The sequence below is a fragment of the Musca domestica genome, unplaced genomic scaffold (genome assembly GCF_030504385.1).
Source record: "Musca domestica strain aabys unplaced genomic scaffold, Musca_domestica.polishedcontigs.V.1.1 124, whole genome shotgun sequence".
Taxonomy (NCBI): Eukaryota; Metazoa; Arthropoda; class Insecta; order Diptera; family Muscidae; genus Musca; species Musca domestica.
Genome location: NW_026712162.1, coordinates 729,658 through 744,946, shown reverse-complemented (window position 1 = coordinate 744,946; position 15,289 = coordinate 729,658). Strand labels below are relative to the sequence as shown.

At 32.5% G+C, this 15,289-nt stretch overlaps 1 protein-coding gene across 1 annotated transcript in view; it reads left to right on the top strand.

The window, feature by feature from the left end:
* The first annotated feature begins 552 nt into the window (after positions 1-552).
* The window catches only part of LOC131800712 (ras-related protein Rab-26-like), a 136,772-nt gene continuing 122,035 nt past the window's right edge, over positions 553-15,289 (top strand). The window contains exons 1-3 of the mRNA XM_059118389.1: positions 553-2,714; positions 7,601-8,582; positions 8,684-8,794. Coding sequence (XP_058974372.1) covers positions 8,208-8,582; positions 8,684-8,794 — 486 coding nt within the window. The 5' untranslated portion in view covers positions 553-2,714; positions 7,601-8,207. The remainder of the gene's footprint in view (positions 2,715-7,600; positions 8,583-8,683; positions 8,795-15,289) is intronic.

The following is a 15,289-nucleotide window of genomic DNA, read 5'->3' as shown; positions in this document are numbered from 1 at the left end:
AAAAATATAAAAACAATTTTTATTTGAGTGCATTTACATCATTTAATATTTTATATTTAAATTCATGATTTTAATGTTCCTGAAAAGTTTTAAAATTTAAGTTTTTTATAGTATAGATTATTTTTTCGAGAAATGTTCTCATTTGTTAGGAATATATATTTACGCGTAGATGTAATTATTACTTAAAATAATGTTAGGGGAATTCATTGATATTTTATAATTAGCCAGTGATTTACCTACTATGTGAACATGGTATTATTCAACATTATTTTTTCGAATTATAAGTTATTTTTTTTTTCTATTAAACATAATACCATTGACCACCCATATTCAATAAAACTACATGGCAACCCCAATGTGTTCATGTTACTTCTCAATGGTTTCCGTTTTAACACACACACACTCTCTTTCTCTCCATTGCACTCTCATGAGCAGCGTTGCAGGAAATATGATAATAGCACATGGCATGGGTGGTATGTCATAATGAAGTGGGTTGTTGGACGTTTTCTGAATGAAACGCTGAAATCACTGTCATGTTTGGAAATGCCAACAAACACAATTGGCCCACTCTCGCTCTCAATGTTACTCTTGTACCAATGGCTCTCTTGGTGTTTGTGGTATGCGCCTTAAATGTCGGTCAATGTATTGCCGAAATGTCAAAGGCATTCTTTAGTATCGGTGTAGATTTAACGGAGAGAACAACTTAATATTAAGCAAAAACGAACGAAACAACTAAATAGACTATAATTTAGGAAGAACAATCAAATAACTATAAATTGAGGAAAAATGGGATAAATTGGAAAATTTTGAAAGAAAAGAAAATAACTACAAGAAGGAAAATGTGTTAAAAAAATGTGCAACATATCTGTGAAATGAATAAAAATGTTGCCGAAGGCTAATAAAAAATGGGAAAAAGTGGTTGGGGTACCACAATTTTAATCGGTCATCCTAAGAACAAAACGAAAAAAGTCTTTAGACACACACATCCACACACGACGACGAAAAAGAAGTCCAATATTGGTGTTAAAAGGACATTTTCATGCCAAAGAAGGAACGAACAGAGAAACAATCGTCAGCAAAAGGAAAGGGATTTAAGAATGTAGAACTTTTCAAGCAAAAATTTAAGCAAGAAATTCTGTGATACGTCGGTCGGTCGGTCGGGCGGTCTATGTGTGAAATTCCAAGACCCAAGCAAGAAAAAAAAAGAGAAATAGATATGTGACAAAAATTTAATATTTAGAAAAAAATACCATATGTACCGCTGTACTTATTTGAGAAACACATACCCAAGCAATTGAATGTAATTAGATAAAGGGGAAACCACCCCTCCACCCCCTAGTAAAATATAACTTTGTGCTTTAGTTTCAAACGAATAACACCAATTTTTGTAGTTCGTTATAATATTTAATAAACAAAAGACTAGAATAATTAAAGAAAATATAGACATAGCTATACAACATACATACCTACATACATAAGTTAGAGTAAATAATATTTCGATTGAAGTAACTAAAACTGGTCACGGGTAAAGAATTGCAACAAAAACAACAGCCGATAACCATAACGAATAATCATTTAGGGAATTTATTAAAACAAATTTAAGTGAAATAAACGCAAAAACAATAGTTCAATGTTAGTCCAAATTTAAATAAAAAAGTTCTACTCCCACAACGTGAAGTGTCAAAAAAAAAGTACAGACCACTAATAAATAGAAAATCCAATAGCCAATTCCACAATTCCAAATCCATAACTCTATTACGCATTAAAATACTAAAAGGATACCAAAAAACAAGAAAAGGAGCAGAAGAAGTCAACATTAACCGCAAAATAAATATATTATAGACTCCGAGAAATACGCATCACAATAACAATTTGAATACAAAGAAGAAAAATACTGCCAAAACAAAAAGAAAATACCATTGAAATTTCCTCAAAACAAACTGTGTCAAATATTAGCTTTGGGTCCTTTTGTCAATCGTTCTCGTCTCTCTCATACCATTTATGTCACAAACTCTCATACGCACATTATTTCCCTGCAAAGTGGTAGCTCTCAGTGGTCTCACAATTCCAAAAACTTTCTCTCTCTCTCTTTTCTCTGAGTGTGATTTGTGCTCTCAATAAAAATGCCAATGGCTGTGTGTGACACTAAAACAAAACAAAAGATTTATGTCAACTAAAACACACATGTACTCCAGAAAAAAAGGTAAACAAAACCAGAAAAGCTCTCAGCATTGTTTCCCGCTCGCTTTCAGCAATAAACAAACGGGAGAGAAAATACAACAGAACTGTCAGATTCGAGGGTAAACAAAACACTTAAATAAAGTCATCATTAATAATTTAACAATAAATTAAAAATTCTTTATAAATAAGGAAAACTCTCTCTCTCTTAACTTTCTCTCTGAATAACAACAATACAATGTTCCATGGACCAAATATAATCCAATAAAACAAAAAAAAAAAAAAAAACGAGTGAGAATTTAACAATGAAATTTACAACAGTTAATAAATAAAAAATAAAAAAAAAAAATACAGACCTTAACAGTTCTTAAGTTCAATTAAAGACATAACACCAATTTAAATATTTAACCGAAAATTATTGCAAACCGCGAAAAAGTAGAGAATTCCAAAGTCAAAGAGGAAACGCAAAAAAAGGCCGCCATTTGTTTACGAATACACAAAGTAAATGGAATTTGTGCAAAAGCTTCTTCTTAAAGGTAAGTTTGCATTTCAAATTATTCATAGGGTTGCCAGGTTTTTTCTTTGGGGCAGGGAGAGAGGATTTTTGAAACATCAATTTTATATTTAAATAGCTGAAGACTGTGTACTTCGCCAATCCTTTAGATTTTATATGCAATTCAAATTTTATTTTTATTATATTGTTGTTGCAAAATGTTCAGGCTTTATCCCTTTATTGTTGTTTTTTTAAAAACAACCTTTGTTTTTTAGTGGAGAACGATGGTAATGTTTACCAGGGGGTAAGGCAGGGAATACCTAGGTTTCGGAAAGAGCCACCAATCCTCATCAGTTCCCTTGTTTTTTGTCTAGGATATTCTCCCCAGAAGTTATTTTAAAAATAACTTCTATGACAAAAAAACATTTTTTTACCCAATTGACGAGATCGTAAGCTCAATAGAAGAGGAACCAAAGAATTAAATAAAACTGAAATTCTTTTGGAAAGTCTTCTAAATTTTACAACCGCACTTATAAACATTTACATCTTTCTCCACTTGTTAAACATTATCATCGTTCTCTACTAATAAACAAACGATGTTTTTATAAAAACAACTACGGTATCCCGAACAAACAAGCCAACACTGTTTTATTTTTATTATATTTTGTGGGTTTTAAATAAAAAAAAAAAACAAATTCAAGAATATAACAAGTAAGCAAAGTCTATAGCCGAGCAGGGACGACCATGTGATACCCTACAACACTATAACATGTTAGAAGCCCTCTTATGTCCAAATCCATTTTGGAAGATTTCGCTTTTGTAATTATGTCACGGAGCACTGCCCAGATATTACCCTTAGCATTGTGACAAGGGACATTTGCCCAATATTTACGCACTCCGCCGTGCTGTTAGTTGTTGTGGTCCATTTTACAGCTAAATATAATCCAATGGTCATTTAAAATGCTAGAATTCTTCCCTCTCCTTAACTCTTTTCTTAGGAGTGTCGATTGGCTTCAATTGTGTGATCAGGACATTTTTTCTGTTTTTTGGTTCATTTTAACCCCTAATATTTTGCAATCATCTCCAAAAGCAAGAGGCCCCTCTGCATTTCCAAATTGAAACCCATCCATATGATTTGCTTGTCTACGATATTTGCCAAAAAGCCAGAAGTTCACCTTTTGTGTATTTTAGAAGATATCGCCTGTAAATAATGTTGGTATTTTTTCACACAAAAATGGACTACTATAGTCTATTCTACCCGCTGTTCAAACCTCTAACTTTATGCGAGATTTCGTGTCCTTTGGTTTCTATTGATGACCTTTATAACGGATGCAAAATCAGGAACATTTTTAGTTGTTGGTCCATTTCAATCCCTAAATATATTGCGGGCATCTTTGAAAACAATAGGCATAGACCTTCTGAGCCTAACCCTATCCTCGTGAAAATTTTCGTAAGGATCGGACGATAATTGCAATCTGTATATAATATCCCCAACCTGTGTTGTAAGGTGAAAAAATTTTACAAAATATACACTTCAATATTTTGTCTGATCCTCACAAAAATTTTCAAAATATGAAAAAATAAAAAAAATGTCACAAAATACTACAAAATCAATATTAACATCATTATAAGCGTCTTTTTATGCGATTTTTTAGATTTTATACTTTTATGCCAAGAGGGTATTCAGAATTGACAACATTTGTCAAAATCGGTCCAGCCATTCTTGAGATATAAGCATTCTAGCTAACATACCCTCCTTTTGTATATACACATTGTATATATCTCTCTATATATATCCGATATATTTATCAGAATTGACCTTTTCGTCTATTTGTGATTTCGCCGGGATTAAAAATATTCGAGGTTTAATGGAAAATTTAACTTTAACACAAATGTTATGGTCTATTTCACTCACTAAATATTACCCGATGACCCTCAAAATTTCTGCCCAGCCCTGATCCCTAGAGCCGTGTTAACTTCCGCTTCGATTGGTCTATAATTGCGACCTGTAGAGCAACTGCAAAATCAGGAAATTTTTCAGTTTTTAGTCCATTTCAACCCATATATATTATGCGATCATCTCCAAAAATGATAGGGTTCTATTCTGGCCCTAACCCCCCTCAATTTTTAATTTCGTGGGGATTGGGCCACAATTGCGACCTGTAGAGTGATTACAAATTAACATGGACAGACGGACGGACATACATAGCTAGATCGACTCAGCTCGGCGAGATAGGAACTTCCATATATACTTTCCTATGTGGGAAACCAATATTTCGAGGTGTTACATAATTTTTGGCCCAACCGAACTTATAATACCCCCAACACATAGTGTTGTAGGGTATACAAATGTATTTATTGTAATGCTTTCGAACACATATTGTTTTTATACCCTCCACAATACTATGGAGGGTTTATTAATTTTGTCCTTCCGTAAGTAACTCCTAGAAATGTCATGTCAGGCCCAACAAAGTATATATATTCTTGATCAGCGTAAAATTCTAAGACGACTTAGCGTTGTCCGTCTGTCTTTCAGTGAGTCCCTTTGTCTGTTGTAATCACGCTATCTTTGGAACGAATTGATATAAAAGGCTAAAATTTTGCACACATGTGTATTTTGCAAGTTGGAAGGATAAAATGGGCCGGGTCTACGCTTTCTTATAGCCACCACATAAGGATACCAATCTATATAATGACGTTATTTACAGGAAGTGTTTCAAATTTCGGATTTGAAGATCTCTATATGGAAGCTATATTAGACCTCAACCGATTTCCATATAATTTCGCAAATTTATTTTTTTTTTACCAAATTCCGTCACTCATTGCAAAATTTTATTAGAATCGGAAAAACATACAATGTTTGTTTCATGAAATATGTGAGATCGGCCGAAAATATATACGGGAGCTAAATCAAATTATGAACAGATTTCAATAAAATTTGGCATTATTTTCTGTTTAAATTCCGTACAAATTTTATTGGAATCGAATGTACATATTGTGTTTGGTACATCAAATAAACGAAATTGATCGAAAATATATATGGGAGCTATATCGGAATCTGAACCGATTTCAATATAATTTGGTAAATATATTCTTGTACCACTCATTCCGAATTTCATTGGAATCGGACAAACATCCAGTGTTTGTTGCAGCAAATATGTGAAATCGGCCGAGAATATATATCGGAGCTATATCCAAATCTAGACCGATTATTAAAATCACTTAGCAAAATTTATTTTTGTACTGATCTAACTTTGAAGAGTGTATCTATAACCGATCAATAGATATGTGCATTCAAAAACAAAATTTTCTTGAGGTACCTCCGATTCTTCTGCTATATCTCCAGTTGATGGTTTACTAAAGCCAATAAAAGAAAGAGAAGAAGAAAACAGCAAAAGCAACAAAAATAACAAAGGAGAGAAGAAGAAGGCAATGTATTGTTTGGTGAAAAAAGCCTATTCAAAAAGAAGAGCTATTGTCCTATAAAAGGCCCGGTTGCCTTCTCAAATATAGCGTGTTAGTCTTCTATGCATCATAAGGCATCATAGGTCTTGTAGGTATTTCTAAGAAGACCTCTAGGCTTTCTATAAGAAAATATATAATACGTATCCATCAAAGATCTATTGGTCTTCATTGAGAGGATCTATTGGTAATACAATAAGAAGGAGGACAAACACCTCCTTCTCTTCACCCAAGACACCAACAGTCGCCTCAATACCAAATTTCAGAATTCCACTCTAACGCAACACTCAACGGTATTTTACACTTTTCGTACATTCATATTACGTATTTCCAACTACAGACACCAACAGTGACATCCATATCAGATTTCATAATTCTAGCTCTATTTCTTCATCCAAAACCAAATTAAGTGGCATTTAGAAATTAATGGCAAAAATTAATTTCTCCTTGTAATATATTATAAGTTAAGAAAGCAGTAAGTTCGGCCGGGCCGAACTTTGAATACCTTCCACTATTTCTTAGCTGTATTTGATATATTTCCCTGAATATCGTTGTTACGGAGTTCATATTACGGCTGTGGGTAACAAATACAATAAATCAGATAAACAATATATATGGGAGCTATGGCTATATCTGAACCGATCAAATTTGGCATACTAGCTTCTAGACTCAATTCGGTCACATGTGCCAAATTCCATTCCATTTGGACAAATATTAGACGTTTGGTGTACAATACAAATTAAATCGGACGAAGTTATATATGGGAGCTATATTCAAATCTGAACCGATCTCGATAAAATTTAGCAAATGTATTTCTGAGCTGTATTTGATATATTTCCCCAAATATTGTTGTTACAGAGTGCATATTACGGCTGCGGAGGACAAAAATAACAAATCGAATGAACAATATATATGGGAGCTATAGCTATATCTGATAAACGATATCGTGAACCAACATAGAGAATTCTCTTCCAGGGGGTAAAGTACTCAGAAGGAAGTTTTCACAAATTTTCAGACAATTTTATTGAAAAATTTGGCTACAATTATCAAAAAACGAATATCGGGGTATCGCTATAGGGCTATACGAGATCGTGGTCCGATATAGCACACTGATCTGTGCAAAATTTTAGCTTACTATCTTTATTCGTTTTGACTCTAGAGTGATTACAACAGACGGACGGACAGGGCTAAATCGTCTTAGAATTTTACGCTGATCAGGAATATATATACTTTGTTATGTCTAAAATTATTATATCGATAAGTTACAAAGGGAATGATGAACTTAATGTACCCTCCATACTATGTATGGTGAAGGGCATAAAAATGGCAGAAAAGTAGCACCCACAGCACCACCCTGCGAATTTTCCTGCTTCAGAGCATAATTTTACTTTGCTTATTATTGCGCTATAATTATAACAGTTATGACATACCAACAACTTTATTTTCAATTTCAATTTTTTGTTGCAGGAACTCCACTAAACTTAAAGCTTCTTTTACTGCTGAAAGCTTAACGATAAGAAGGCAACACCATAACAAGGACCAAAACCGGAAAAAGGATGCTGACAACAACAAAAACATATACAACAACTACTTAAACTAAGAAAAGTCTAGCAAAGCTTTAGAACGAAAGCTCTGACAACATTACTCGAATTAACTTTCCTATAAATAAAAGCTTCTACTTCTACTACTGTTAATATAAAGACAAAAACAAAATTCTAGAGATTTTCGTAACGGAAACTCAAAAAAAACAAAAAAATAAAATACTCCCACCATTTACTTTAAAACCAAAAACTAATTAGGAAAAATTTAATTAAATTTGAATATTTTTTAAGAAAACATATCTCCAAAATTTAATCTAAATTAACGAAGCAAAATTTGACAAAAGAAGCAAACAAACCAAAACACCAAAACAATCAATTAATTTGAAAAAAAAAACAAAACTTTAAAAGTTTATAAAACAAACTTTAGAAAAATAACAAAAAACAACCAAAAACACCAATCAAGCAACTATCGAGACTAATCTTAAATTAAAAAAAAATTATATAAAGATAAATTAACAAAAAACAACAACAACATGTCACAAATACCCGATGATGCCAGCAGCATGAGCGATGATGTCTTCGAGGATCCGGAGACCACCCAGAGACGTGTGGAGGAGGCCAGACGCCGCAAGGAACAAGAACAGGAACAGTATAGCTATACTCGCGGCTCCGGCTACTACGGCGATGGGGCATTGGCCTCCTCCGAATACTGTCGATCCCAGGCACCCTCCGGCTATCCAGGCTATAGGCCACCGAGAGAAGCTTTACAAATGTATGCCTTGGAGGACGCTGGCTATACAATAGAAGATTACGACGATGGCTGGCGTTCGTATCATTACGATGAGGTGGGCATGTTCCAGCAACCGGTTCATCATCAGCCACCCTTCGATGATACGGTGAATCACAAGGTAAGTGAGTTGTTGGTTGGAGAAGGGGGTTTGAAGATGTGAAGACACGAAAATGGTGGTGGTATTTATTTCTGATGAATTGTGATTTGTTCTAATTTTAGACTATTCTACTGGGCGATTCGGGGGTGGGAAAAACCTCATTCCTTGTCAAATACAATACAGGAGAATTTCGTCTGGGTTCGTTTTCAGCCACCGTGGGTATTGCCTTAACGGTAAGTCTGCTATTTATTCATTCACTCTATTCGTTTTGTAACTCTGCCGTAAATATGCTTGCATTATTGTTGTACCAAAAACAAGAAAATGTTGATAAAGGTTTTTAAAAGTTGCTAAACATTTTTCTTGGGTGAGTTTAAAAATGTAAAGGAAATATTGAACAACACCAACACGATATGGAAATTGGATAACAATTGTAAACAGCAATTTTGAGGTAAGTTTTAGAACTTGTTAAAAATGTAATTTTATTTTTGAATTCAACAAAATAACAAAATAACACAGTTTTCAAGTGTTATTTATTCGAATCGATATTAGCAAGCCATACTTGGTAGCCCCATTTGCAGAATTCCGATTTCGCAAGAGATGTAAAAATGAATGTTATATTCATTGGCAATATAATCGACCTTACAAAAAATAATAATAATTATAATAATAATAATAATATAATAATAATAATAATAATAATAATAATAATAATAATAATAATAATAATATAATAATAATAATAATAATAATAATAATAATAATAATAATAATACTAATAATAATAATAATAATATAATAATAATAATAATAATATAATAATAATAATAATAATAATAATAATAATAATAATAATAATAATAATAATAATAATAATAATAATAATAATAATAATAATAACAATAATAATAATAATAATAATAATAATAATAATAATAATAATAATAATAATAATAATAATAATAATAATAATACTAATAATAATATAATAATAATAATAATAATAATAATAATAATAATAATAATAATAATAATAATAATAATAATAATAATAATATAATAATAATAATAATAATAATAATAATAATAATAATAATAATAATAATAATAATAATAATAATAATAATAATAATAATAATAATAATAATAATATAATAATAATAATAATAATAATATAATAATAATATAATATAATAATAATAATAATATAATAATAATAATAATAATAATAATAATAATAATAATAATAATAATAATAATAATAATAATAATAATAATAATAATAATAATAATAATAATAATAATAATAATAATAATAATAATAATAATAATAATAATAATAACAATAATAATAATAATAATAATAATAATAATAATAATAATAATAATAATAATAATAATAATAATAATAATAATAATAATAATATTCAATATCAAGTTTATCATCATTTTAGAAATATTTTGAAAAAAGGTAATTTTAATAAAATCCAAGATTTGTGATAATTTTGGAAATATTTTGAGAAAATTCATAGCCAAAGGCAATTTTAATAAAATCCAAATATCAAACCATACAGATGGCCATTATAAAATATTTAAAGAAATTTACCTTTCGGGTCACACGATCCTTTAAAAATAATTTTAGAATTTATATTTGGATTAAGAATAACTGATGGAGTGCTGGATAGATGTACCAACGAGTTTTTGGAAATTCAAACTATGAGGTTACGAAAAGTTCTAAAATGGTACTAAACTTCTAAAATTAAATTATTTTGGTACAATGTGAGCTAAAAACTTGAAATTTGGTATGAAAATCAATGTTGGAAATTAAGTTCGATACATGAAGATGGTTTTTGGAAATGTGTACTAAGGTGCGAACTGTATTAAATGGTACAGAATTTGGAACGCTTTGGTTTACGGAGAACGGATGAAACTGGAATTTTGAAAATTTGTTCTGGGATTCCTGTTGGTGGTTCGTTTGTGAAAAAAGGGTGTTTTGGTGCACGAAAGGTACTAAATAGTAATATATTTGTTACAATTTGATATTGGGTGAACAGAAAATACTTGAAATCTTAAATATGATATTATGGTCATTGTTCATGTGTGGCCTGGACATAAAATCAAATCAACATCATTAAAAATAAAAATATCAACGTTTTTTTCACGTAAAAAATTCACGTTTATAGGTTAGGGAAAAATTCACTTTTATAGGTCCTTGAAAAAATCATTCAAATTTGTCCTGGAAAAAAGATTTTTTCAAAATCCATGTTTATAGGTCCTGGAAAAGTCCTCGTTTGGAGGTTTTTGAAAATTCACGTCTATAACTCCTTGAAAAATCCATATTTATAGCTCATGGAAAAATCCATTTTTATAGCTCATGGAAAAATTAACATTTATCTTTAAAAAATTACGTTAATAGGACCTTTAACAAAAACCACGTTGGTCCTTGAAAAATTTACGTTGGCCATCGAAAAAATCCACGCTGGTCCATGATTCATTCAAATTGGTCCTTGAAAATATTTTTTTTTTTTTGAAATACTCGTTCTGACCATTTGCAAATATTTTTTTAAAAAATTTCCAAATAGAAGTTTATTTTTTTAAAAAACACTTTCGTCCTTAAAACAATCCACGTTTATAGGTCCTTGAAGAACCCAGGTCGTGGAAAAAATCCAAGTTGATTGTTGAAAAAAATCGACATTTATTAGTCCTTAAAAAATCGGCATTGGTCCTGGAAAAATACACATTTATGGGTATTTGAAAAAATCAAAGATGGCCCTTAAAAACATTTTTTTAAAAACTCGTGTTTTTATGACCTTGAAAAAAGTCCTCGTTGTTCCTAGAAAAATCCACATTGTTCCCGGAAAAGAATCCACATTTTAAAGTCTTTAAAAAAATTAATGTTTGTCTTACAAAAATCCATATGAAAAAATCCTCTTGCCTTTGACAATCCAGGTCTTTCTGGAAAAAATGTACATTGGCCCACGTTGGTCCTTGACAAAATTTACTTTAGTCCTTGAAATTTTGTCTTAAATTTACGACTATATGTCTGTGAAAAAATATTCTTAAGACATCCAAGTTAATATGTTCTTCTAGAAATCCTTCTTTATAAGTCTTGAATAAATATTTTTGAAAAATCCACGTTTATCAGTCCGTTGATTCTCGAGAAGAGAAACATTAAAATTCTTAAACCCTTTTTAACCCTGTGTTTTGCGTTTAACTGTGCTACATGCAACATCTTTTTTCTTCAACTCTTTGGGGTAGAAAGTGAAAGTACCCCTTTCCTCCTTGACATCCGAGTCTACAATTTTCCATAAATTTCTTCCATTTCAGCAACATGTTTCTTGATTCATTCCACACATACAACCTCTCTCAGCTGAGCTCTTTCTCTCTCTCTCTCTCATTTATGCTGTCCTTGAATTCGAACAAAAACTTGTTGAATGTGTTTGTTTAGCTTTCACTTTTACCCATTCGTGTGAGTGTTCGAGCGTGTGTGTGTGGGGGTAGAAGAAGGTACAGCATCGTTAAAGCGGAGCCAGCAGCAGAAGTAGACATTTTGGCGCCTTTTTTGCCCCACAGCAATTTTATACACACACATATTCACACACAGACACACATACACTAATACACGCAAAGCCTCTCAGGCAAGTAACAACAAAACGGAACCACGATGTTTGTGCCTGTGACGTATTGATGTCTGAACGCATATTTTAGTTTGTGAAGTATTTCCAAAGCATTTGGTTGTCTCTGCTCTTGGGGCACGCAACGAACCGAAGATATAACAGCAGCAGCAACTTGGGACATTTTTTGCTTTTCTTTTTTGTTAAAATCGTTAACGATTATCGTTAACATTGCCAGACTCTGAATGAAATCTGGAAAAATACTACATTGCAATCGTGTTTCATTTCGGGTGTATTAGTGTGTGTGTGTGTGAATGTGTGAGCTTATTGTTACGATAATACGTGAGTGAATTCCAAAAGTGTTTATGTGAGCCTAGCTAAATAGCCAAGCTCACCTGTCAATTGATGTTTTATTATGTGTGATGATGCTGCTGTCAGACGAGTGTACTTGTTGGACCCAGTACGTGTCTGAGTACTCATAAAACACCTATTCGCTGTTGTTATTGTAATCCATACTCAGGTGCTGGGAGAGGTGCTTACATTGATGGTAGCAGCCAGTAAAGTTGTAGTTGTTACAACAGTTTACCTTGACATTGACATTGTTTAAATATAGTTCCAGTTCGTTGTTGTTTTTTTTTTTTTCGTTGAACTCGAACGCGAGTGTGTTTGTGCGTGCCTGCATGTGCATTTGTGTATTTGCCCGTGTTGGTGCAATCGTGCAGAATATTAGTCTCCGGATGCTGAGTTTGTGTCCTGGCATTAGTAGACTAACAATATTTGCATAAAAGAAAATAAAGAAGAAACTAAAACTTTACGCAAACCAATTCATGGAAAAGTGAAAATACATTTTTTTTGTAGAACCTCACGTACTTGAACTACGAAAGATGAAAAGAAAATCAAACGAACTTTTACAAAGTTAAATTGACTGCAAAATATCACCACTCATCGTATGTTAATCAAGTCATTCACTGGATTTATGGATATTGGTAATGATGTGGTTGGTCCCCATTGAAAATGGTAATTTTTAATGAATTCAAAACGAATTTCAAGGTTGATTCTTTTTGGGTTAGTAATCTAAGTACATAGAATTTATTTGCCTAATCTATATATTTTTGAATAGAGAAAAAAATAAAACAGTGCTGCTTGTATATTCGGGATACCGTAGTATTTTGTTGTTGCAAAATGGTCAGGCTTTATCCCCTTTATTGTTGTTTTTATAAAAACAACGTTTGTTGATTAGTGGAGAACGATGGTAATGTTTACCAGGGGGTAAGGCAGGGAATACCTAGGTTTCGGAAAGAGCCACCAATCCTCATCAGTTCCCTTGTTTTTTTGTCTGGGATATTCTCCCCAGAAGTTATTTCAAAAATAACTTCTATGACAAAAAACATTTTTTACCCAAGTGACGAGATCGTAAGCTCAATAGAAGAGGAACCAAAGAATTAAATTCAACTAAAATTCTTTTGGAAAGTCTTCTAAATCTTACGACCGCACTTATAAACAAGTTATTTTTATAAAAACAACAATAAAGGGATAAAGCCTGACCATTTGGCAAGAGTAAAAGAAAAAAATAATATTTATAAACAATTTTCTTTTAATTTTAATAATTTTAACATTTTTTTTTTTTAATTTTATTGAATGAAAGAGAAAAATGTCGGAAATAGCATCAATTTTTTTTAATAAGTTTAGATTTTTTCGAATTGGTAACCTTTGGCACGAATTGTGTTCTTCAAACGGCTAATGAAACCGTCACACGCTGCCCGAATGTTGCTCTGCGGTATTTCGGCCCATTCCCGGCCGAGCGCTTGCTTGAGGTGATCGACACATTGGTATTTTTAGTGCCAACCTTGCTTTCCAAATACTCCAGACACAATAGTTCAACGGATTGGTATCCGGAGATTTTGGTGGCCACTGTGCGCTGGAAATGAAGCGAGGAACCTCATTTTGTAACCATTCTTGGTGACGCGTGCTGAGTGCGACAGTGCTGAACCTTTGGGAAAGTCCACGATGTTTGCGTGCTCAGGGCTTTAATATACCCTCCAGAATATTTTCGATTCGATAATATTCGGCATTTATTCTGATGCCGCGGTCGATTAATACGAACGGAGAGCGACCATCGGCTGTTATGGCGGCCCACACCATCACCATGGCTGGCGCTTGAGTTCTGGTGGCCAACCGAAGGTACACATTTTCAGCTGGCAAGTAAACACGATCAAACTGTTTACAAACTGCAGGACAACGAATGTTTTCTCATAGGAGAAAACCAAATTCGGCAATTCACCACTTTTAGCTAAGCGAAGCAACTCTTTAGCTCTTTTGAGTCTATTATCTTTCTGTTGCGGTGTAAGTTCTTGCACTTTTTGGAATTTCAATGGCTTTACCCCGAGCTCATTTTTTCAATATTTGCCGAATGAAATATTGCGATATGTTCAGCTCACGAGCCATTTTTCGGCCACAGCGACGCGGGTTTCGATTAAGTCGCTCCTTTACTTTTCGACCCATTTCTACTGATGTTGCTGTTTTCTTCCGTCCACTTCCTTGACGTCGGGCTACGTTACCAGTTTCACGGTAACGAGCGATGGTACGTTACACAAAAGATTTCTTCACATTTAAATACTGGAGTGCTCTAACGATAGCCACTTGTGGTTTTCCAGCCAAACATAAAGAAATCACACTATCATGCCTGAATTCCATCACGAATAACTTTTTTTCTGGAAAATGCGCACCAAAATGCTTTTATACGCTTGTAAACAATATAATGAGCTGTCACTGGAATAATTTTAACAGCTTTCGGTCGAGTGGCTTAGAAGTGACAGCAGTCTGAAGTTGGTTGCGGTTTTTTCATCTCACCCTGTATAGTACATTTTGGTACTTTTCGTACAGTTCTAGTATAAATTTCCAAAACTACCTCCATATGTCCAGGCTACACATGAAGAGCGACCATATTACACAATTTTAGATTCCAAGAACTATCTGTTCATCCAATAACAAATTGTACCAAATATAGTACTACTTAGAACTTTTCGTGCAGTTGTAGTACACATTTCCAAAACCACCCCTTTATCACAAATCAACAACAAACAGGCGCCTCAATACAAAATTTCAAAATACCTGTTT